Below are 27233 nucleotides of genomic sequence, written 5' to 3' on the forward strand. Positions count from 1 at the left end.
TTAAATCCCCTACACACTGTATAAACTCTGTTGAGTTGAGAAGTAGATGGTTCACAGTTAAAAGCACTCAGCCTTAGATATAATAAGCATGCTTATTAAAGTGTGGTGATGTAAAATTCTGTTCACAGAGACGCAAACTATGGTGCCATGTCATCACTACTCAGCTTTGTTTGTATAAACAACAGCCAACTCAGAAAATACATGGCGCTTGACAGGCGGAAAAAAGAACAATCCATTTCCTCTTTCTCTCTCATGCGAGCCTGCTGTTCTTATGTATTTAAACACGTCAAGGTTGACATAAACCACACTGCCATTTAAGGATGGTTAGTCTATTGCTATAACAGAGACCTTTAAAACAGAGAGTCTACGAAAGTCAATACATGGCATGGGATGATAAACATTGGAAAATCAGCTGATACATAACAGAGACACAACTGATCTATATCTATATTTAGATTTATGGTTTAGATTTATATTTACATTTTAAGGTGGTCTGGCATATACCTGAAGGTTTCTTTTTATTTGTTTGTTTGCATGGGATTTTTTTGTGGAAAATCTATTAAATAGGATCCTTGTCATGATGCCTATAGAAACACTGTACTGGAAAACATTAGAAAAATCCCAAAGGTAGAAATGTCAATACTTTCGCATGGACTGTGACTTCTACCTCAACCTGAACTCCATGACTCAACATCATGATAACTTCAGTATTTTCCAGTCAATGTTGTTGGTTCTATTTCCTAATATAGAAATAATCTAACAGACTAATTTAAGTCACTACAACCCTGATCAGTAAATGCCTGTAAATTAACTTGGTATTTAATTGTCCTATGAGCTTCTGCTTACTTATACTCTGAAAATTAAAAAAGTCTTGCTTATGCAACTTTTTTGTTGCCTGCTTCAGGATCCCAGTGAAATCAAACTCTAATCTCAACAAGATTTCCTGAGAATCTTTCAGAAAAAAAGAACGTCCGTTTATCCCGAATAATGATTTAGTACATTAGAATCAATATACACATATATATTCCGTATTTATTCTCTTTCATATAGTGAATCAATTAAATAACTTGGAGCTAAATATAAGTAACACAGACCTTATTGCATCGTTCACTCCCATATTGCGGCTATAGTTGTGACAATGGAAATCACTTTTAGTCATTTCATTTTCTTATTGTCATGTTAGAACAGATGGACAGGCCATCCACAACAGAACCAGTAAAAAAGAGAGCGAACGAATAGAAAGTGTGTCCACAATTAGGAGGTGCTGAGTGACCTGAGTCAGTGGAGTGACTTTACAGTGACAGATGTCAGCAACCAAACACTTTCTTTAGCACTGCTTTGTAGTATTACTGCATTACAGATCTTTTGTGTCACTGTACAGCTATATAATATAATAGATTTCAATATAGCTGAGATGAATGCTACAATGCATAAGATTTTCGGAAAATAAGAAAAAAAAATAAAAAAGAAATGTGATTCCTGGTTTGATTTTGTTACAGCACACGGACCTTTTTTTTAGGTTCACCCCCCATCCAAGCCCTAATTCATTTACCCTTTAACCTCTCTTATCTCTGCCATGCATATTCAGCAATCCAGTAAAGAAGCTGAACAAAGGAGGGAGACGGTTGACAGAATGGTGTTTGTCTTCTAAAGATTTGACACTTACACTCCAGCCACTGCCTTCTATTCAACGGGCCTTTTGACGTGTTAAATAGCAAACAGAAGTTGGAGCAATTGTCCTGCCAATGAGGGTCTTTTCACTATACTGACGACTCGTGCCAGAAGGACTCCATCAATACAGGCTGCAAACAAATGGCGCAGTTTGCCTGAGGGGTCCTTCTACACACAGCTGAAAACAAGACCCATATATCAGTCTCGTGTCCATCTGGGGACAGAGTCCCATCCCAAAATCAATAGTCATATAAATGTAGGGCATTGATTACCAATGACATAGGGACATGTTTCTACAGGTTCTAAAAGAAACCATAATGTGACAAATAAAGAATAAAAAATGTCTAAAATAGCTCTCCTGTTGCAGCTGATATGATTCGCTCTTCATGTACTGATTTTCCATAGACATAACTGTCTACCGATGTAGAACTGTAATAGGAAGCTAAGAGCAGGATCAATAATAACTGGCCAACTCATCAACAACATTGGGCAGTATTGATTCTTTAGAACACACAGGCTCATAAATGTCATCTCATTAAGTGTAAACAACTTTTGTGCAGTCGGTGATCACGCGGTCATTCAAAGACCTACACATGGCTTTATGTTTTCTGACAGTGAACAATTAGTGCTGTGATCTGTACATCTGAGCCACACACCACTGGCTGATTGCTCCAACCTTACATAAGGTATAACTAAAGCTAGATGTATTACTAAATAGTCCTGAGTTGACAAAACAAACTGACTGCATGTATAGTAGAGGGCCAAAAGTTCCAATATTAAATTTAATTTTCTGTCACAATTTGCTGTTATAATGAGCTACATTTTTGTGGAAAGGTTTTTCACTAGATTTTTGGACTGCTGTTTGCCCGAAAGCTACAAAAACATTAATAAAGTTAAGGCACTGAGGTCAGAGCTCTGCACGGGTCAATAGGAATCTTCTTTATCAAATTTGGCAAACTATTTCTTCATGGAACTTGCTTTGTGCACAGGGGCATTGTCATGATGCAACATGATTTGGCCTCTTAGTTCCAGTGACAGGAAATCTTATTGACAAAGCCATATTTGACAATGGTATTATAACTTGCTGGCAACAAGTTGGGGAAGAACTACATATGCATGTGATGGTCATGCGTCCAGAAAAGTTTGGGTATAATTCTAGGTAAAATTCTAGGCTCTATTTTAGGTGAATTCTAACCTAATACTAAGTACTATGTCACTAACCTAATATTAATACTATATCACTAACCTAATACTAATACTATATCACTGACCAGGATTCAAAATAAAGTAGCTGACTGGTATAGATAACATTCAGTGTACTGAATACAATGAACCTTGTGTTGGTGAACACAATTTTTGTTAACTTACAGTATATTGTGATATAGAGCATTGAAATGGACTACCTTTCAAAATAAATTACTGAAACTGCTCACAAATTTGGATAAAACAAATAAGATATATGTTATAAACTACTTTACCAAGAGATATTGGAATAACCAATATAAGAATGAATAACTTACAAACTATGTAGCCGTTCTATTGACTGCTGTAAGAACTAACATGTAAAAAAAATATTTTCCAATCCAAGCCCTGGGAATCTCCTACTACTCTAATCTCACCAGATTTCCTGAGAATCTTTCAGAGAAAAAGAAGAAGAAGAAAAAAAACCCTGTCTGTTTATTCCGAATAATGATTTAGTACATATGATTACATCAGAATCAATATACACATATATTTTGTATTTATTCTCTTTCATATAGTCAATCAATTATATAACTTACAGCTAAATATAATGTAAATGTATCATATGGGGTTATATGCATTACTAAATATTCCTGAGTTGCCCCACAAAACAAACTGACTGCATGTATAGTAGAGGGACAAAAGTTTCAATATAACCTTATTGCAAGGTTTACTTCCATATTGTGGCTACAGTTGTGACAATGGAAATCACTTTTAGTCATTTAATTTTCTTATTGTCAGGTTAAAACAGATGGACAGGCCATCCACAACAGAACCAGTAAAAAAGAGAGCAAACGAATAAAAAGATATAGAAATTCACAGAATATCTCGTACAAGAATATACTGTGTTGCTGTAAAATCCAACATGAACATATATGACATTTAGATTGCAGAATTACACATTTCCACAAGTTGAACCTACAAATAGGGGTGTGAAATAAAGAAATAACTATATTACTACATGGATCATTCTTTACAATTGCTTCATATTAAATGATGTTACGTCCTGAATAAGCTGTCATCGTGACGAAGCACAGGACGAGTTTTGTTCTATTCAAAGGATATTGAAGCCAAGTGCTGTTCAGTTGTGTAAAGCACGGCCATGACATGCAGTTAATTGTCTGTATTAGCTACAGCTGGGATTCTTTAACAGGCTCCACCAGGAAATCGAAAACTCTTGAAACTCATTCCTATCTGCTTTTCTCACAGACAAGGTAATTATATAAAGTGGTGATAACACCTGGCTTGACTGGTGTCGAGTGTCAAAAGTGCAGGGTTTGAGATTGGAGTGAACCAGACAGGAAATGAAGGCAGTTTGGGGGTGAGGGGGTGTAGATGTGGCTGCTGCTGACCGAATGGCTGTGTCTAATGGTTTGTCGTGGCTTAGTGAGATCAGATCCATTGGTATGGCTCACACACTTTTATATCTTTATTGCAAGAGTGAGGTTAACCAAGTCATTCTTACTTTTTGTCAAATAAATCAAATTGTTTTGCTTGCTTTTTTTGGTAAGGTTCAAAAAATCCCCGTTACTTAAAATTCTGAAGCAAATGCAAGAGTGCTGGCGCACAGAAAGTTACAAATATAACACAGTAAAAACAGCCTGTGTTTACTGGAAACACAACTTCCTTAGCTAACTAATGCAAGCACACCACACACAATGAAATCACTAAATATATTTACTAGACATTCTCAGCAAACAATGATCTCTGTGTGGTTTAGTTCTTCTCTCAGGATGGGGTTCCTTTTTCTCCATAAGGTTAACACGTTGTTTACGTGCATTATATGAAGCTGTTAAAGACAATGGTGTAAAAACGTGTCCCATGCCAGATGTACTTCCTATTTTTGGAAATTAAACCTTTCAGCTACAAACGAACAAATGTCATGCGCAGAAACTTTGTTGGGCAAAAGCAGAATGACAGTTACATATTAATAATTAGTTATAAGTTAATTAATCAATGAAAGGGTTGTTCCTGGGGTTTGGTGTGCTTTGTTAAACAAAGACAATAATTACACATGGTATTTAAGTGTAACATGGAGACATAGGATAAAAAGTAAAGGTCACATGAATGACAAATGAGAGTTATACTAAAAGTATATATATATGGCTTATGGAAGCAAATTGCACATCATGGATGCTACAAGACTAAAAGACCTGCAACACAAGAAGAACATTGAAAGATTAGACTCTGGGTTTCCTCCCCAGACTAAAAACTTGTGTTAGGCTGCCTGCCATCTCTAAACTGTCTGTAGTGTGTGAATGAGTGTGAGTGTGTGTTTGTGTGCTGCGAAAGACTGGCACCAAGTCCATGGTGTCCCCTGGGATTGAGTCCAGGCTCCTTGTGACCTTGTGAAGGATAAACAGTTGATGGATGTATGGATGGATGGATGGATGGATGGATGGGTAGGTGGGTGGGTGGGTGGATGGATAGGTCAATCCTATACTATAAAAGGATTTGAGCATTATTAAAATCAAACATAGGACTGAAGTCTTCTCCATGGTTCTGGGTACATACTTCCTGTTTGATTTCTGACTCCCAACACATCGCCTAGCAATAATCATTATCTCAAATAAAAACAGAAGTTATGTCGATAATGAAAACAGCGTAACATGTGCCAACAGGTCAGCACATTCATTTTTATATTTTTTTGCTTTTGCTTTGTTGCACAAATAATTCACTGTGAATTGGAAAGAGGAAAAATCATTAGAACTAACTGTCTGAAAATGACACACAAACACACACACACCCACTCACACACACACAGCAGCAAATTAAAGGATTTTTTAAGCAAATCCATGTAGGCAGATGATAATGAGTGCCAGAACCCGGGTCATTAAGGGTGAGTGAGAGGTGTAAGATACACAGAGAGCAGCCTTGCAGTGGATGTATGAAGCGAGGTGAAGTGGAGGTTAATCAAAAAATGTCTGCAGCATCTTTGGGTAGAATCCAGCAGTGAAAGATAAATGTAATGTAAACTCCAACAGATCACCTAAAATCAACAAGAAAGAGTCCAAAAATAATCCAGATAAATGTGTGTTTCATTTCAAGGCACTGGAACAGGGACAAATCCAATAACATGGAGCCAGAAGTGAGAAGTGGCAGTGAAGTGTATGTAGCATAACAGAAAGCACTCTAAGAATGAAATATTACATAGACATTAGCATTAGCATGTCACTGGGCTTACAGCATCTGACAATAACAATGCATTAAGAAAGACTACTAGTTGAACAGGATTTTAGAATATAACTGTAAAATTATGCCTGGAAAAAAGTAAAAGACCACAACACTACCGACTACATAAGCATTCATTACACGAAAGACTACATAAGCATTCATTACTCTACAGACTACATAAGCATTCAATACACTACAGACTACATAAGCATTCATTACACTACAGACTACATAAGCATTCATTACACTACAGACTACATCTGTATTCATTACACTACAGACCACATAAGCATTCATTACACTACAGACTACAGAAGCAATCATTACACTACAGACTAAATAAGCATTCATTACACTACAGACTACATAAGCATTCATTACACTACAGACTACATCTGTATTCATTACACTACCGACTACATAAGCATTAATTACACCACAGACTACATCTGTATTCTTTACACTACAGACGACATAAGCATTCATTAATCTACAGACTACATAAGCATTAATTACACTACAGACTACATAAGCATTCATTACTCTACAGACTACATAAGCATTCATTACACTACAGACTACATAAGCATTCATTACACTACAGCCTAAATCTGTATTCATTACACTACAGACTACATAAGCATTCATTACACTACAGCCTACATCTGTATTCATTACACTACAGACTACATCTGTATTCATTACACTACAGACTACATAAGCATTCATTACACTACAGACTACATAAGCATTCATTACACTACAGACTACATCTGTATTCATTACACTACAGACTACATCTGTATTCATTACACTACAGACTAAATCTGTATTCATTACACTACAGCCTACATAAGCAATCATTACACTACAGACTACATAAGCATTCATCACACTACAGACTACATCTGTATTCATTACACTACAGACTACATAAGCATTCATTACACTACAGACTACATAAGCATTCATTACTCTACAGACTACATCTGTATTCATTACACTACAGACTACATAAGCATTCATTACACTACAGACTACATAAGCAATCATTACACTACAGACTACATAAGCATTCATTACACTACAGACTACATCTGTATTCATTACACTACAGACTACATCTGTATTCATTACACTACAGACTAAATCTGTATTCATTACACTACAGCCTACATAAGCAATCATTACACTACAGACTACATAAGCATTCATCACACTACAGACTACATCTGTATTCATTACACTACAGACTACATAAGCATTCATTACACTACAGACTACATAAGCATTCATTACTCTACAGACTACATCTGTATTCATTACACTACAGACTACATAAGCATTCATTACACTACAGACTACATAAGCAATCATTACACTACAGACTACATCTGTATTCATTACACTACAGACTACATAAGCATTCATTACACAACAGACTACATAAGCAATCATTACACTACAGACTACATAAGCATTCATTACACTACAGACTACATAAGCATTCATTACACTACAGACTAAATCTGTATTCATTACACTACAGACTAAATCTGTATTCATTACACTACAGACTAAATCTGTATTCATTACACTACAGACTACATAAGCATTCAATACACTACAGACTACATCTGTATTCATTACACTACAGACTACATAAGCATTCATTACACTACAGACTACATAAGCATTCATTACTCTACAGACTACATCTGTATTCATTACACTACAGACTACATAAGCATTCATTACACTACAGACTACATAAGCAATCATTACACTACAGACTACATAAGCAATCATTACACTACAGACTACATAATACAAATAAGCACCAAAGCCTTGTCTACCTCCACAGGACTTTGCATATGCATGTCTTCATCTTACATCTTAATGAACACCATACACTTGTATACAGGAACACTTTCTGTCTCCTGCATTTTTCACTAGTAATATTCATTATAATTGTACATTTGTCATTTAAGCCTTAAATCATGTCATAGGCTGCAGGAGGATTTACAGACAAAGAATTAAATACTGGAATTTTTTTTCCAAGAATCCCTATAGGCTAGCAAGGCAGTTCAGTCAATACAGTTATAAAGAAACAACATCAATCCGAATTCTGAATGTTTTTTCAGGCAAAGACCAACACACTCACAAGCACACACACAAGCACATACACAGACGAGAGAGAGAGAGAGAGAGAGAGAGAGAGAGAGAGAGAGAGAGAGAGAGAGAGAGAGAGAGAGAGAGAGAGAGAGAACTCAATTTGTGAGATTTTATTTCCTTGGGGTGAAAGTTCACTAACAAATGCCTTAATCAACAACATATGTCATTGGTTGGAAACAGAAGGATGGACAGACTACAGAAGAAAAAGAGGTGTAGAAAGTGTTTATGATAACAGAAGAGAGGATGATGAGCGAGGTGTGGTTTGGAAAAGGAAAGACACAGGGAGTGAATCATTTGGATAGAGGATCAGAGATCTAGGCTTCAGAACCATGTTCCCATATTGATGTGACCTAATAAACGCAGTCCAGTAAAGGGCTGGGATTTCTGGAAACCAGTCAAAATGCTTTTGTTTCTTTTTCCTGATAGGAAAACAGCTTCATACGTCAGTTTAGGTAGAAATAACCCCAACAGCTTAATCCAAAAGGTGTTGACAAGGTCAAAGTCTTTCATTAAATCTTCTTTTATTCTAGACTTAAAAGAAACTATAACATATTGCTCACTATGACCATGGCTCATGTGCTTGAACATGTGCAGTTACTTAACTCAGAGCTCAGGTTCATACTGAATGTTCCAGTGTCTCTACTGTCAGTTCACCCGATGGGAAACGTCCATAAATTCCAGAGTCTTATTTCTTGTACTATAATCAAAAGGTCTCAAGCATGTTTATGGATTTTCCCTCTACTTAACGACAGTCTTAGAAACTTCTCTTTAAAACATGAACACGAGCACACGTTAATGAACCAACATTATACAGAAAAATGAAAAGTATGCACGGTGTAGGATTAGATGGATTCTGTTCATCTGCTTTGATTTGCACAAAAGTTTCTTCTTATTCCGAGCCATTGTTCATGTTGCATTCCTTGTTTTTATTGGCTGTGTTGGAAAGACTAGCGCTGCCTATTAAGGATGTTGCGGTTTTAATCGGACTCGTTGGGATTCCTGGGGGGGTGGGAGCTGCATGGAAAGATCTTTGATTAAATAAGTGTTTTCTTCTGTATTTTTCTTTTTTTATTACCACATTCCTCCACGGTTATCACAATGGAACAGTGTAACAGGAACAACAGTTGTAATGGAAGATTTAGAAAGTCTTTAATCATTAGCTATAATCCATCACTCAGTTCATGAAATAATTGATTATCAAAATATATTCAGTGTCAGAAATAACAAATGTAATGATAGTGTAATGTAATGAAAGCTCCACTGAATTCAGATAACATTAACAATGGAAGGTTCTTGATTAGACCTTAAGCTAACAAGGGACTATTTAGTATGATCTTTTTAGGATGTCTAGGCCCGATTGTCCGAAGATCCCAAAACACACTAACTCTTTCTAGCTGGTGATAAAAACTCAAGTCTGTTCCTTTAAGTCAAGTCAAGTCAAGAAGCTCTTGTCGTCATTTAAACCATATACAACTGATGCAGTACAGCTAAAGGAGACAAGGTTTCTCCAGGACCAGCACAGAGCTAAAGACTTAAGTAAGTTAGTCTTAGCAACATAAAGTGCATATGTGCAACTTAGTGCAAACAGTGCAAGATAAAAATAAAGAGGGAAAAAATCAAGGTCAACAACAACAACAAAAACAGCTTTTAGCAGTGTGTAATTAAGTGTCTCAACTATTTTTCCTACTGCTTATCTTACTTGATTGTTACTCAAACAAAAATCACTGTTCTTAAAGACAAAAACTGATCAAAGATCGATGAAAGGAAAGTAATACACTAAGCAACCATGTGGAAAACTATCCTGCAGAGTGACTCACTTTTGTTTAGTTTTTATACCCTGTCATGCACACACTCCCATGGGAGCAGAAAGACACATCTGCCCTTTCTCTTTGTCTCACTTTTACCTTCCTACTCCACAGTTGAATCAATAGTATAGCATGTGCCATATTGAGAAATAAATATGACTTAAAGGTACAGAATTTGAAGCTGCTTAAAGCACAGAGGACACTGTGTAAATATAAACAATCTGTAAGCAAAACCTAGTAATGAAAAGGGTTTCATCAATCAAGACTCATATGGAGCTTACAGAGTTTAGTAAGGAATAAAACACTATGAAGGCGTGATCTGTTACAAATATAATCAATGTTGACACAAGGAAGATTATTTTCCAACAGCAATGTATAGAAGTGTTTTATCCCTCTTACACAACTGCATTTTTTTTATCAATTAAAGACCCCCATAATTTTTTTTATTTATTTATTGCAAATTATTCTAGTGGTGCTTAATGTTGTGGAATATCTGCAAAATAATTTATTTCTTGTTATACAACAGATAATTTGATTTGACAAGCAGTGTTCCAAGAATTATGATATCTTCTTGGGGTGTTGATCATAACACAGGGGTAGATGAGAGCAGTCAGCTATAAATCAGATGCTTTATTGCATTTTAAGAGGATTAAAGAGTGTGTGTGCATGCGTGTGTGCGTGTGTGGTTCTTCAATTAATATAAATAAGAAAATAATTTGACGTGACTTATGTATGTCAAAACTACCACATTGCTATACACAATATAAACCTACATGTAAAATAAATGTCAAATAAATTCTCAATAAACAAAAAGCAATACAATATGGCACTGTACCTTTTATGAAACATATTCACCAAGTCAAACTGAAATTAGTGAGTAAAATAATAATAATAACCTAAAATAATCATCAGTAATATATAAATATGTTGGGTGAAGATACCAACAGTATTAATAAACATCACACAGCATGTGTGAATGCACTAAATGTGCAAACTCAGCATTAACGTTATTAACGGAATTAGTATAAACAATCGTAATAATCACAGACAAACCTCAGGTTGACTTATAAACAAAACGCTACCACTAATAAGGACCGTCGTGAACTCATCCCAAGCTCACTACCATGAAGAGTCTTCCAAGTCAGAAACCTGATGTTATTTTATACAGCTGTTACATTTGTTACAAAGTGCTGACACTGGAGACTTAATTCAATTCAATTTCTATAGCACTTTTAACAACTCAAAGTAGCTTTCCAGAAACGTAGAAAAGAATAAAAATGACTATGTATCTCTAAAACCTATCCCTAATGAGCAAAGCTGAGGTGACAGTGGCAAGGAAAAACTCCCTATGATGACATAAGGTTGAAACATTGAGTGGGCTCAGAGGGGAACCCATCCTGATTTGGATGAAACCGGAGAGAAAATAATGAAAATATACATAACGTCCTGTCTACAATAGTTTATAGTCGCATGGAATTGTGCAACCGATAACTAATAGGTCAGGTATTCATTACAGAGTTCATTACAGACTAATTTCTTCCTGCCGAGGTTTTCAAATGTTCACTGATCAATACCTGAGCACAAAGCTGACCAAAAATGCTAAAGAAAGTGAGAAAGTGTTTAAATTTTAACAATAACGCACGTTTAACCCGTTTACGTGACGCGTCCGCCATACATGTCTTTGTGCAAGTTAAAGTATTTTAAACACATATATAAAGTATTTTAACACATACGTGAAATATAATTAATGCTGGCTTTAAGGCAAATCACATTATCTGTCAGAGCTTCATAGAAGTGAAATTAGGAGAATAGAAAATGAATCAGCATCTGCTCACCTATCAGGTTCGAGAATTCAGCAGCACTGAGATATACATGCAGTTAAGTGCTGGAAACAGAGACTTAACACAAACATACCACACTGGAATATGAGACTCGGTTCTAAACTCTAAAGGCCACTGGGTCAAAGCCAAGACTAATGATCAACTTTCTATTTTTTCTTACAATCGAAGGCATTTCAATAATATATACGTAACGTTTTTTTAACAAAAAGTCACACGTAATCTACAGTTCTGAAGTTTAGCTTTATATGTGAAGGATTATGTAGAAATATTTGTAATGCATTATGACTTCCAAACACACTAAATATTTGGGAAAAAAGGTGTAATAAACTGGTAAGCAAAAGCTTTTCCTGCAGGGAAGGGAGTAAGCAAGAAAAACAAAAGTTCACACGTGGGCTTTGAATCCTTAACACCAGGTCTGTTCATCTCTCCCTTCCTCCTTCTAGCCTTCCGAAGCTGTGAATGATTAAGGAAATAAAAACTGCAGCCACACCATAATGCTGCTCTGAAGGAAATCTGGTTTCAATAGAGAGGCTTCCTGTGATAACAGGAAATAGCAGTCATTTTTGCATACATATACGCACACGCACAGAGTTTAAGTTGGGGTGCTTTATATTGTAGGTGTTCAGAAAATCAGAGAAGCCACAATCTTTGTGGTTTATATAATCATGACTGCAGTGCAGTGCAGAAAATCATGCAGATACGGGCCAGTGGCTTCAGTTAGCGTTCAAAATTGAGAAAAATGCGATCTTAATGATTTTGATGACAATTCTGTGAATAAACATCACACAGCTGGTTGATGAGAGCTCAATGGGAAATAGTCTGACTGGTCCGATCTGACAGAAAGGATACAGTAACTCTGATACAATTCTGGTGAGTAGAAAAGAATCTTATATGCACAACATGTCAAACCTTGTACAACAGCAGAATATCAAAATGGGTTTTTACTTCTGTCAGGCAACACTAGAAAGCTGATGAAGATCAACATCTTCTGCTGGCTAGTGCACAAGGACAACAAAGCAAAAGTCATCTCAATCAGGTTTCATCAACATCACAATGAGTTCAGTGTTCTTCAGAGGCATTCGCATTGACCGGCTCTGAATCCAATAGAACACCTTTGTGATATTGTAAAACAGGAGATTAATACCATGACAGTTCACCTGAAAAACCTGCAGGAATTGCGAGATGCAATCGTATCAACAAGGACCAGAATCTGAAATGCGTGTTTCTAATATCTTGTGGAATCCGTTCCAACAACGAACTGAGGCTGATTGGAGACCCAACCCTGAATTAGTATAGTCTATAGTCTATAGTCTAAGTGCTCTGTGATAGACTACACACTACAAGAAGAGACCGGATTTTCATTTAAGGTTGTTAACATATACTGATGAAACCCATATTGAAATGGAGGACAAACTTAAGAGGGTGAGTGTGACAAATGAGACCCAAGGTTCAACTCACAGGAAAGAGCTATAGACATTCGGTCCTTCACATTGGACACCTGGGAAATGGAACCATGTGGTTAGTTTCTGCCCACAGCTATGCCTCAAAAGCTTCCCAGAAACCCCTTTGCGCTAAGATCTTCTTTCATACAACTTCAGCTCAATGTGTTACTCCGAACTCACCCCTGCTTTTCTCTCCAATAAACCGTACATGCACTGAAAAACAATCACCAAGTAGAAATCCAGATTAGAAGCACAGTAACTCAATATTTACTCCCACATCTGTGGGCTTGAAGTAAAAATCAAGAAATAGCTTTCCATAAAGTAACGTTCATATTATACTATTGCAATAAAGAAAAGAACATATAATGATTTCACTGAAAAATTATGTAATAACCAATGCTACAACGAATGAAAAAAAAAACAAAAAACATTTATTAGTATATATAGTATATATAAAACTATTAGTCACGCAGATGTTGGTTATACATTGAGGTCTGTTGTTTTAACCCCTACATGCACTGTTGATATTTTTCTGGATTTACACCTATTTCTGAATGTTTTGTAATTCTGTGGATGATTCTGATAGCAAATACAGATAGCAGTCGATTTGGAATGACCTATTATAGATCCAGCACATGCTTTGATTAGTCAAGTCTGTTAGTGATTTCACACAGAAACTGCAATGGAAATAAATACATTCTTTTTAAGCAAAACTAATGAACGTTAGTGGAAAGAATTAGAATCTTAAAAACAGTAGAGATGATCTTTCCAAAACCTTGGCTGGAACACATCTGGAATCAAATTTGTGATTTCTAATTTTCCATCCCATGAGAATCGATACAAAATCCAATCAAATCACACTTATTCAACTGATTTGTGCAGGCGCTTAATTTAGCTATTCCTTTTTTAAAACTTTAATCTATGAAGACAGTATTTGCAGAAATATAATGTATGTTGGTATGTTTTAAATGTTGATTTTTAAAAAAAATAATTAAATAATAAAAAAAACTGTTACATTTTAATGAAAATGATATTAGAACTTAATTAATTAATTAGTTTTAATTAAAGTACAATTAACAATTAGTATGAACATTTTAATATAGTTACCTAAGCAAAACTACACAATATGGTGAAAGGTGTGCAAGTCTCATACAGTATGTCTCCCATTCCAGTTTATTCTCCCTTTGCTGTTACAATAACCTCCACTCTTTTAGTAAGGCTTTCCAGTAGATTTTGGAGCATGACTGAGGGGATTTGTGATCATTCAAACACAAGAGCATTAGTGAGGCCAGGCAATGAATTGAGGCAAGGACACATGGGGTGCAGTCGTTGTTCTAGTTCATGAAACACAAAGGTGTTCAGTGGGGTTGAGGTCACGTCTCTATACAGGACACTTGAGTTCTTTCACTCCAGGCTCGGCACACCATGTCTTAATGGAGCTCGCTTTGTGCACATGGACATTGTCGTTGACATTCTAGACAATTTTTTGCTTCCAACTTTGTGGTAACAGTTTGGGGAAGAACCACATATAGGTGCGATGGTCAGCTGTCCTCAAACCTTTGGCCTTATAGTGTATGTATAGTATTTCTTGACATAATTGAATTAATATAACAGATAGCAGGCACTATGGGTGCAACAGGATGCTGCAAATCATTGTCTTCTGCATGTACTTCACCATGGGAAAAGTACATCATACTGTAGCTTGACTAGTGTACACTATCATGTGTCTGTGTGCTGTTTCTTTCATATCTGCACATACTGCTTTATCCAACTCTTCTCTTAATGCGAAAAAACCTTTCCCTTACCTGAGCATTTCTCTCATTACACACACACACACACACACACACACACACACACACACACACACACACACACACACACACACACACACACACATATCCTTCCTTTTGAGAACATTTTACTGATATAATTATTTATGATAATCAAACTGCTATTTATGAGCAATCAACAAAACGCCTCATGATCAGACATTCCTATGCGTATGGGGACATTTAATCACCACAAACATAAAATGGGAACACACACACTACACAAACACACACACACACACACACACACACACACACACACACACACACACACACACACACACACACACACAGCATTCTGCCAAAACGAGTGCAGTAATACAGCACTGGACTGCCAACATGCAGTGCTCTCTAGCTGTTTCCTAACTAATCCCACCTGTGGAAAGTACAGCTTCTCTCTACACCAGACAGCTGCCAGACATATGAGTCCAGGAGACAAAGGCAAACTAAGTGCTGGAGGGAGAGAAAGGGAAAGATGGAAGACAAAAAGAGACCTGAGAGTTGAAATGCTGAATGCAGGCGTTTCTAGGAATACAAACATAAAACAGTATTATATCTGCAAATGAAAATAAGAGGAACAAGATCTGTTTATGCGTTTTGTGTGTGTGTATGTGTGTGTGTGTGTGTGTGTGTGTGTGTGGCAAAAGCAGAATGTCCCAAGCACTTCAGCTTGCTGTCATAACTCTCTAGTAACCCAAGCTGGTGTGTTTCAAAGCAAAGTTCAATGGCTGTACCCTTGGGTCAAAAAATCTCTGACCCTCTACATTGACGGGGGTATATAGACACACACCTCCCCTCCTCCTCCACAATTTAAGCAACTGTGACGCATTACTTCATCGGGCTTGACCCCTCCCCTTCTCCCTTTCTTAGAAGCACAAGTTTGGCTCTTGATTTAATATAGTCGTAACTACATGGAGACAGCACACAAAATGGTATATTTGAAAAGTTCACCCGAATTCACTGTAGGGATTCTCAGTTTCTAGACTCGTGATGTGATTTTTGCGGAAAGTCACTCAGAATAAGTGAACATATGAAGCTCCCTAAAGTGAGGTCTGTGTGAGGGTGTACAGTTACTAAATGTTGTAAGCCCTTCAGGATAAAGACAGGATCACTTAAGCCTGGGCTGATTTAGGTCCAGACTGCGGCTCCACTAACACACACACACACACACACACACACACACACACACACACACACACACACACACACACACACACACACACACCAAGTTCTGTTCCAGATAATATATAGAATTAAATAAAACAAGTAAAAATAACTATTGCATAAACAGCTATTGAATAACTAGCAGTGATCACTGGTCATGATATTATATTGGATGGCTGAAACACAAATCCAAATGGACGATCACGCTATTACACACAGTATTACAGAAAAAATTCTGTTGCTGTCCAAAGACAGTTTTGGGCAAAAAGAAAAGGATAATAATGATCAGCTCTGTTATGATTAAACGTACCCATGACTGTATTTTATGTGCACCTTCTCACTCACTGTTGATGGATGATGTGTTACAGATGTATCAACAAAGTGAGCTGTAATACAGCAGTGAAAATGGAGGTCTAGGGTGTTTTGTCACTCTGTGAAAATGTCTGATGTGAATGTTACTGATAAGCTACACGCATCTACAGTCTGCGATGGAAAGAATCGGCCCTAAATTCATTCCTTTATCCCGTTCTGTTTACTGTTCTTACAAACATTGCTAGTGTTGTTCTTGGTTTCAAAGTCTTAAACTAATCTGCCTTAAGACATTGTTTAACAGTAAATACTTGATAAAGTCTGATAGTAGCAAAGAGAGTTAAACATCTTTATCCTTTTTTTTCAAGTCTATTTTAATGTGATTGCCCCAATACAAAACTAAAGAAGCAAACAAAGGCTTCAAATATGTTTTGATTAAGTGATTAGACTATTTATTAAACACAGTGGTAGTTATATTTCAGGATACTTGAATTGTGCCATCTAGTAAGATGTTTAAACCAGAAAAAAACAGACCAATAATCATACATATGACGTGACGTGACATACGGCTAAGTATGGTTACCCATACTCAGAATTTGTTCTCTGCATTTAACCCATCCAAAGTGCACACACACAGCAGTGAACACACACACCGTGAACACACACCCGGAGCAGTGGGCAGCCATTTATGCTGCGGCGCCCGGGTAGCAGTTGGGGGGTTTGGTGCCTTTCTCAAGGGCACCTCAGTCGTGGCTGACCCGAGACTCGAACCCACAACCTTTGGGTTATGAATCAGACTCTCTAACCATTAGGCCACGACTGCCCCAAAAGTAAAAAAAAAAAGTATACAAGTTACTATATATAAAATGCTATATGTGGCAACACAGTTTGTCCAAATATGCCTGCATTTGTAAAGTAAATTGAATGTATGAATTGGAATGGATTAGATTTATTTATACATTGAACTCTAATCACAGGTAAACATTTGGTCAAGCATCTTTGTAAGCAGCAGCAGTACTCACTGTGAACACTGGTGCCTTGAATGGCTGTGACATAAAGTAGTAACTGGCTGCCAAGTTAAGGAATGCAGTACGGAAGGAGCTTTTTTGCTGGTGGCCCTGCACAAGCTTATACAGCTCTAGACACATAAGGCCTGCTGTTGTTGCTGTGCTTGTGGCGATAGCAGGGATGATGCGACCAGCAATGAGCTTGCTCTGTACAAGCAAAAAAAAACAAAAACAAACAACAACATGGAAATGTTATTCATTGGATTAGGGTGTGTTTCTGTGCATGGGTTTATTAGCATAGTGCTGATTTAAGAACATGTGCATGTTAGAGTATAGTTTATAGTTTAATGTGTGTTTGATGTTGCAATCATTAAATGAGAATTACATCCAACACAAACACACACTAATTGGCATTAACTCTAGTTTCCTACCTTGTGCCGATCTGCTGCTGGTATATCATAATTCTCTGCCCTCAGGTTAGACGCTGCCACTATAAAGTCCATGTGGAAATTACTGTCATCATCCTGAAAGCAGAGTGAACACTGAGCCATAAACAACATTCCTCACTCAATGTGCACAGATCAGTTAGTACAAGCAATAGACTCTGAGGTGTTAGGAAAATCACACACAGTGGCCTTGCTTTGTCTACCATTATATCATCTCTAGAGCACCAGCTGTTCCATGATCGTTATCGATTTGTATGATGAAGATTCTTGTCTACTTGTTCCTGCTGTAATGAATGAAGGTATAGAGAAAATGTGTGTTTTTAACCCGCCATTTGTCACTGGAGCTCCTATTGTATCCCAAATTGAATATTCTCTTTGAGGTGACAGTGTGCATGAAGTCATACTTGAAGCATGTTGACTCTTTAGAAGGCATCTGTGACCGGAGGGGATTTGAGGGGGCGCACATTGGCAACCTTGGCTCTCTGTGTCTGGCTGTAAGGCATGATGCACTAGGATGATGCACAAATTAAAAGTGTTATTCTAATTTCCATGTAACACTGTGTCATCTTCATTTAATCTCTGATGGTAGTTATTAGGATTCTTCTGATTAGGAATATAGTAAATATCTCATTGATACATCACTTCAGGCTTAAAGGTCTTGCTTAAGGGCCCAACATGGGCAGCTTGGTGGTCCTGAGATTTGAATGTTTGAGCTAATTATTCTATAATTTCTAAACTCATTAGGCAGTTGATTGGGCAAGATAGAGAATTAAGAACATTTGAATACTTTATTATTCTGAGAGCAAGTTTCCTGTATGTGTGTGCTTGTGTGTATGCGTCTGTGTGTGTATATGTGCACGTGTGTGTGTGCGCACAACTGTGAAACTTAAACCTAATCCCCACTACAGCGGTGACACACTCATTGGCAGTTAACTTAATATACCTGAGTGAGGTTTTCTAGGACATTCCACAAGCATCAAATTGCCAGATTACACTACCTCATCACACCACTCATCACACCACTCATCCCGGTCTTTCACACATCTGAACACAAAGCCTAATCAGGTTTCCCATAGTGAAGACATCACAAATGTTTACAATGCATGACTAATATATTTATCTTTTTCTGTAAATGACATTATCTTCATTATTGTTTTGTAGTTGCAGTTAAGAGAAGGTTTTATTTGTCACATATACATTCACAGCACAGTGAAACTTGGGGTCATAGCACAGGGTCAGGCATGATACAGCACCCTGGGGTAGAGAGAGTTAAGAGTTAAGGCCCAACAGTGGCAGCTTGGCAGTGCTAGGTCTTGAACCCCTGACCTTGTTCTCAGTAGCTGTATTTTCTTTTTTTGGTGATGTCAGTGTAAGTGATTACATACTCAGAATCTAAAACATGGCATCATGCATCTTTACATGCATTTAGAAATGCTAAGGTTTATATAAGGTTAAGAATAATACATAAATGTCTGCAGAGAGAAATTCTGGCATAAAAAAGGTTCTCCAAAGAATTAATCATTAAAGAAGTCAAAACTTGTGTTAAAAAATAATGGCAAAGAGTAAGAAACTACCGCTAAACGTTTGTGTCTGTGTGTGTGTGTGTGTGTGTGTGTGTTTGTGTGTGTTTGTGTGTATGTGCTATGATCTCTCCCCTACTTCACTCAGCAACACATTTACACAGAATGAAGGAGATCCAGGATCAAACGTTCCTTATGCTTTTCTCAACATGTTTTTTTCTTCTGAAAAGTGTCCAAATGAAGGGTGGAATTTTGCCTTAACAGTGAACTCTACTGTTCTTTGTGCTCCATTAGGGCTAGTTAGGGATGGTGTTGGATAAGGATCAGTAATCACTTCAGTGTAGGGCAGATGGCTAGAAGCACAGATTTGTGGTTCTGTTAGACCTCCTACCTGGGGATGGTCGCCAGTGTGTCTGACGCAGAGACAGAACACACAAATGCATATGTATAAAGTCTACGGACACACACACACACACACACACACACACACACACACACACACACACACACACACACACACACACACAAACACTACCTTTTCAAATTCTAGAGGGAACATCCGACCCTGCTGGCCGGCAGGCTGGAGGCTTGACAGTTTCTGCTTTAACTCATCCATCTTGGCTTGGTCTGAAAGAAACAGATAGAACGGTTAATGAGAAGCTCTAACCTGGTTGTACTTATCAAGGCCGTGGAAATTATTTGACATGCTTAAGAAAACACAAAATCTTTTACGTCTTCATTTGGAAGACAACAGAGCCATCCCCTTTTCTTTCATCCTCCTGCTTGCTCACCCTCATCATTTCTCTCTTCCATGCTTTCCTTCCGTTCCTCGTCCACCACCGCAATCTTCACACTGGATTTTGGGTGAAACGGTGGCACACGCACTCCTTCCAGGAGCTTCAGGATGTCAGCACGGTCTGTCGATCCCTTGATCCCATAAACCTGCCCATACAGGTTAACGGATGCCACGATAAAATCCACATGGGTGGTCTAGAAAGTAAAAGAGCATCTACATAAACCTTCAATAAATCTCCTGACAGCAGGAACCACAACCATTAGCTAAATAATGATATAACTGCATGTGTAAGATAAACAAATGCAATCAGTGGGGTTTAGATTGTGTTACTGAGTGGATTTATTTATTACAATAAAACATACTGGACATTGATTAGTATTAGAACTGTCAAATGATGTACATTAGGTTTATAGTGCACATATCTGTATATCTGCAGTTGATTTATTCATAAAACTCAGTGTGTTCTGCTACTAATCCGCATTCATATATATATCCCCCTTTTTACCTGTAGAGTAAAATTATATTTTAATTGTAATTCAATTCTTAGTCTATTTTTGTTCTATCTCGGTTCTGTTTTTACAATGTGGACATTCAAAATGATATCAGGTCAAAGGCTCCATCTTTCTTCATTTCTAAAAGTAATGTCTTCCCTTTGCGTTTTATACCTGCCTCCAAATTTCTTGTGCATCCTCTAAATCATCATTTGTGAATAATCACTTTTTTAATGATTATTTTCCAAAAGCATGATGGGTGCAAACTTTTGTAAAAATTTGCAACATTCACAATCTTCAGTTTCAGTTCCCAGTCTAATACCATAGAATTCAGAAGGCCTAGGTGGGAGAAACCCTGATAACACTCACAGTTAAACAAAAGGTCATAAATGATGGATGGACAAAATGACTGTTAAAAACAAAGACAAGATTTAATTAGAGCACTGAAGTGTGGAATGTTTACTTAATCATCATTTAAATATAAGGTCTCAGTTCACAGCAGGAGAGAAATCATAAGCCGTTATCAGATGATAGAAAGATATTCCAGATATTCTTGTTCTGAGGGAAAAGCAGCAGAACCAAACCCTGGACAAGCAGGACTCCTACTTACATTGGCTGGGTCAAATGTTAAGGGGTGAGGACATCGTTTAGCTCCCATCCAGAAAGGCAGATTTGAACTAGTTACCTGGTAAAAGAAATATAAGATAATTTCTTAAGAAACAAAGACACATTTGGCAATAGGCACGATCCAGTAAAAGAAAACTGAAATATGACTCTAGATAATTGGAAATGGAGACATGGACAAAGTCTGCAGACGTTCACAAGCCTGTGTCAAAAGAAATACAAAGTAGACTGAATGTCTGCAAAGCTCTTGTCTCCAAATACCTTTTGCTCAGGCTCTGTAATGAGTTTATCAGCGGTGTGTGTGTGTGTTTAACGCAATTTGTCCTGTGATAAAAGAACAGAGAGGCTCTGCCTAGAGAAACAGGAGACAGTTGCTGTGGACTCCTTTGAACTAACTGTGCTGCAGCAAAAAGATCAGTGCTGGGGCTGAGGGCTGATCTACTCAACATCAGATAGCACAGAACTCATCAGCAGTCTGAAGACCCCCTAGGGCTATATTAGTATATTCAGGCGGTACAGTAGTTTTTTTTTTTTTTTTGGTATGGTGGTGGAAATCACAACCCAGTGAAATCAAATGGCTTGAATTTAATACCGAGTTTATATTGGTATTAGCTTTAGCGACTGATCACTTAATCAACCCCCTAAAATGAGTAAAAGTGAGCAAGTGTGTAACAAATTCAGTGAAAGGAAATTTACAATCAAACTAATCGCCTATTTATTAGAACTGTATATGCCTTAATAATAACTTCAAACAAAGGTGCACACAACTTTGGTGTAGAATCTTCACTAATAGTCGTTTGCAGCCGTGTTTGCTCAGTCAGGGTTTGATCACGCAGTCCTTTGTCTCTTCATAGTCTTGCATGTGCTAAGCAATCTCTGCCTCCCAGGATTTACAAACCTGATCTCTGTTTACAAATGTATGCAGTATTACAAAAGTTTTAGAATGAGCCGTCACCTAGATTTTCGGAGTCTTGCAAGATGAGTGATGAGATAACGAATGTAGCTCGGTCTTCTGCTCAGACACCTACTGTATGCATATCAATTTTATTTACAGAACTATATCACGCTGTGTCATGAACAAAAGGAAACACTTTTACAATTGCTGAATGAGATGTCACTACAACTTCCCTTACCGATTCATTTATTTGCTTATTCACTTATATGTTAAACAATTATAAGCAGTGATGATGCATGCGTGCTTTATCTCCAGCTGCAGCCCTGACAAGCTTCCTCAAAATATGGTCACTAACATCTAGTTGTGAAATGAAACTAGCAGGAGTCCCCACAAACCTACTGTTGTAGGGTTACTTCTAGTTAAGATAAGGTGTGTGTATGTCAGAGAGAGAGAGAGAGAGAGTGAGAGAGCGAGAGATATAGAGAGAGAGAGCAAGAGGACATTCATTCATCAAAGTCATAAGATCATGACACTGCTAAAAACTAAGAAAGTGCATAATGTAGGTAAACTGTACCATAAAAAATAAGACTTACACAATTATTTGTTGTATTTATCATGCTGTGTCTATGTGGATAGTTTACTGGTACTGTTTGTGTTGTTTATAAACCATCCTCATAAGTCGTAGGTAGTATGCAGTATGTGAACAATATTAATGTTAATGAATTTATATTAGTTTCTAATGAATTTGTTAATATACCAAAATGCAAGCCAAACATTGGCAAAGATAGCAACAGTGGCACCTATTATTTATTTCATCTGTTTTTGTGTTTTCTTTTGTTGTTGTTTTTGTTGTTGTTAAAGAAACGTACCTTACTATTACTAAGGTAACAGCCATAAGTAAGAGCAAAGTAATAATAAACAATTAATAATCTGTATCAATGACTAAATACCTTAACTTGTTTTTATTCCTGGTTAGAATAGAATAATAAGTAGAATTACTTAAAAAATTAAGTCGGTTTTTCGTATAATTGTGTTAACTGCATCCACACATGAATTTCACTTACTGGTACTGACTAGAGAACATGACATGAACTATAACTATTACATATTGCTATGCGGAATAGTAAACAGTTTAGAGTGTATTCTGTTGTGGCATGTAGTAAGCCATATAATGAACAGCACCACATCTTTCAGAGTTGGGTTTTTGTAGGCCACAGCGCCCTCTGCAGGTTTCACATTGAAACTGGATGCTCTGAACCCAGCTGCAAGCTTGGCACTGAACCAACCTAAGAACCAGCCAACTGTTCATAGTCATCTTCTACTCTAATACACAGGCTATCAACATACATTTACATTATACTAAATGAAATTGTAGTTGGGTGTATGTATGTATGTATGTATGTGTGTGTGTGTGTGTGTGTGTGTGTGTGTGTGTGTGTGTGTGTGTGTAATACATGGTCAGGAGGGAAGCAGTAGAGCAGCTGTGCGATATCATTGTTGTAAAAGCTCTCCCACTGCAAACGAGCCCAAGCCACACAATCCTGCCAGTTACTGGGTCTGTCCTTCAGACTTCTATACACCGCCTCCACCACCTCGACGGCCTCGGCCTCCCCTCGGCCAGCAGTGCGAGCCCAGAAATCAGCATCGCTGTCAGGGAAAAACATGGCAAATATTAGAACAGGAGGAAACGGGGTGATTATCATGGTTTCAACTGGTTGAAATTTGGTCTAAACGAGTTACAATGGAGCCCTGGTGTTGTACAACAGCACAGTGGTATATTTGCGTGTAATTCATTCAGGGTCCATGTGAATCCAGCTTTTATCCTGGCAGCCTTGGTCACAAGGTAGATAAATTCACTCCAGATGGCACCACACATTCTCACACTCATTTACACCTAGAGGCAATGTGAGGTCACGAATCTACCTATGTTTTTGGTTTGTATTACTACCTGTGTTGCAGGGGTTTCATCCACAAGTGCAAAAGTAGGTGTTGTAGGCTTATTTGCATCTCTAAATTGTCAATAGTGTGTGATTGTGCGCTGTGATGGATTGACACCCTTTGCAGTGTGTCCTGTACCTTGAGTCCCCTCTGAAAGTCTCCATGTGCATCATAACCACATGTAGGGTAAGCAATAGCGAAAACCAAATAACAGATGAACTGCACATCTGTAAACTTTAGAAGAAGTGTGTTTGTCCAAATCCCATTATGACTTTAAAAGTTCTCATCTCAGCACTGTACATTCGTATATATACTGACCCAGCACTGACTTTACTCTTCTACAGCTGTATGTATACTGTAATATTTTTCCGTCCCTGAAGGGGATGGGCTCCTATTTGAGTCTGTTTTATTACTCATGTCATCTCGGTAAGTTCTTCCTGGCATTAGGGATCTAAATCTACATCCTGATTTCTGTAAAGCTGTTTATGACAATATCCATTGTTCAAAGTGCAATAAAAAAGAGAAGTAACTGCAAACACTGCCAAATCACTACTGGTACTAGGAGCACTAAAACGCCTCTCTAGAATAAACTGAAGAAATGCAGTGATTTCTTGGCCTACACTTTACAGTGTTAATTTAAGACTTTAAGCATAATATTGGCTGAGTTTGCATGTAGGTATTGGTGTAAATTATGCAGTTACCTAACAGGAAGTAGTTGCCTTTAAGGGAAGCACACTGCAGCATTCACCATGCATTATCTGCATGCACCATAAGCCACCTCTTCCTGTGCAAATGTGTAAGCACTTTTCTTACAAAACCTCCCTCTTTTACTTTTAAAGATCTGGTTTATACTAAGATTTATCACAGGAAGTCAGAAAACAGGTCCAAATGAAGCTAAGCGCTTTATCTGGATATTTTAGCATACATGCCTGTGAGAGATGCTAGAATCTATCTTTTTGTTCCAAAAGTGATAGAAATATAAATTTTTTGAAAGTCAAAAGTGTGTGTCTGTGTGTGAAAAATATGCAATTTTACAAGCATATTTCTACTTCTAGTAATTTATCTCAGTCTGTTTGTGTTCTTCTAACAGTTACTGAATACTGAGATGCAACATACCTTAGATACTGGTTCACATGCTCTGGTGTTTGGTTGAACAGGCCCTCAAACTGCTCTCTGGCCCACTGAAATGACAGTTCATCAATATATAGTAATATTTACACACATCATAAGTGCCACATTCAGCATGCTCTAGGTAAGGAATAAAACATGAAGAGATGTGATGTTACAGCAGTCGGTGCCTGAGTGATGCGATATGGCCTGGCTGAGTGATAAAAACACTGGGTGATGATTAGCCTTAATAATGATTAAATGCCTCATTGTGTTATTTGGTCTACATATTTCCTGTGCCAGGCTGCATTATCTTGTAATTTGTTGTGAGGAAGGTAAAAATTCCATTTTATTTTATTAAACTATTTTTTATGCTATGAGGGATTTTCAGAGAAGCCTGATATTGTTTGAAAACGGTAGCTCAGTGGTTAAGGTGCTGGACAAATCAGATGGTTGTGAGTTTGAATACCAGGTCCATCAAGCAGCTTCTCCTAGGCCCCTGAGCCAGGTCCTTAACCCTCAGTTGGTCGGTTGTACAACTGTAAGTCACTCTGAATGAGTGTCTACCAAATACTGTGAATGTATTTGTATTATTTTCACCTGAATCCATTTTAGTGTTTTAGATTTTTCTAAGACTATGAAAAAAAAGCTGGAAAGCATAGATTATTCTGTCCTGCAGTCTTTACATGCTGATTGTTACAAGACAATTAAATTGGAGACTTCTTGCAAAGATAAATAAATAAATGTGTCCTAATAAATGGCCTAACACATCAATTAAATATTTTAACAAAGATATGTGTAGAATTATTAGCTACACAGCCGTTAACATTCAGTATAGCCTATTAAAATGAATGCATTAATATAATATAGATTTGTGTTTTGTCTGTCAGTGTCAGATTTCTCTAATCAACACTTTCTGTACAATCAGCTTGAAAATTCAATACAGCTGTGGTATTGCACTTTGCTTTGCAGGGGGAGGAATTAAAAATAAAAGTAAAGTTGAATGTAAATTTCTGCAAATCATAGTCACTAAAATACACACAAATGTTGTTAGACTATTTAGGTGATCAAATTCTTTTTGATTATATTGGAACTGCAACACATACAGTACATGAGAGTATATTTCAAATGATGTGATCTGGGACGTGGTTTTTACCTGCAGTGTGTGTTCTATACGATGAGGGAAGTGCTTCAGTGTGCACAATGGAATAGCTTTCTGTCCTGAAGATGTTGATGGTCCATACGATTCAGTCAGGTGTGGAACTACCACAAGTGTATGAGCTTTACCACCCAGAGTCCCCCCTTCTAACAGAGGCTTCTGGTACTGCACACAGCGCTCATCCAAATACACTCCTGTACATCCACAAAGACAGTATCATGTTAACGGTTATTGTACAATATATTAAGCTCATATATATAAATGATATACATGCTTTTATAAAGATTGTGTGTTATGCAGGATTAACTTTTATAAGTAATGCCACTGACAGCCAGCTGGTCATAATGTGTGCTTTCAGTCATAAAATGATCTAAAATGCATTCTTAAGTACTTGCTGAGCCGATTGCAGACACCTCATAATAACACAACCAATTGACTCCCTCAAACTACGCACAGATGTAGTGTTTCTCTAGAACAGCAGCACTGCTGCAATATTACTCACTGGCTTCCACATTATCCAGAGCTGCTGCCACTCCATCCAGGCTGCTGTAGAACTGTTGTGTGTAGATGCTCTCGCTCTCCTGACCCACACGGTTCT

General features: G+C 37.4%; 1 protein-coding gene and 1 long non-coding RNA gene across 4 annotated transcripts in view; one reads left to right on the forward strand and one right to left on the reverse strand.

Annotated features, from left to right (window-relative positions):
- uba7 (ubiquitin-like modifier activating enzyme 7) overlaps positions 1 to 27233 on the reverse strand; it is a 48237-nt gene that overhangs the window by 9028 nt on the left and 11976 nt on the right. For 2 of the 3 annotated variants that reach the window (XM_047814258.1, XM_027146300.2), the window contains exons 13-21: positions 27138 to 27233; positions 26633 to 26829; positions 25486 to 25550; positions 23886 to 24078; positions 21523 to 21597; positions 20417 to 20615; positions 20161 to 20252; positions 18091 to 18183; positions 17675 to 17866 (exon numbers count right to left, since the gene is read on the reverse strand). The exon at positions 27138 to 27233 is cut by the window's right edge and continues 70 nt beyond it. In XM_047814258.1, the coding sequence (XP_047670214.1) occupies positions 17675 to 17866; positions 18091 to 18183; positions 20161 to 20252; positions 20417 to 20615; positions 21523 to 21597; positions 23886 to 24078; positions 25486 to 25550; positions 26633 to 26829; positions 27138 to 27233 (1202 nt within the window). Of the gene's footprint in view, positions 1 to 15555; positions 15633 to 17674; positions 17867 to 18090; positions 18184 to 20160; positions 20253 to 20416; positions 20616 to 21522; positions 21598 to 23885; positions 24079 to 25485; positions 25551 to 26632; positions 26830 to 27137 lie in introns of all 3 variants that reach the window. The other variant, XR_007140669.1, reaches the window with a different exon arrangement.
- Positions 11555 to 15240, forward strand: LOC125141284. The gene is made up of 2 exons (XR_007140670.1): positions 11555 to 12778; positions 12863 to 15240. It is a non-coding gene; the product is annotated as an uncharacterized LOC125141284 (long non-coding RNA).

This window comes from Tachysurus fulvidraco, chromosome 5, assembly GCF_022655615.1.
Source record: "Tachysurus fulvidraco isolate hzauxx_2018 chromosome 5, HZAU_PFXX_2.0, whole genome shotgun sequence".
Classification (NCBI taxonomy): domain Eukaryota; kingdom Metazoa; phylum Chordata; class Actinopteri; order Siluriformes; family Bagridae; genus Tachysurus; species Tachysurus fulvidraco.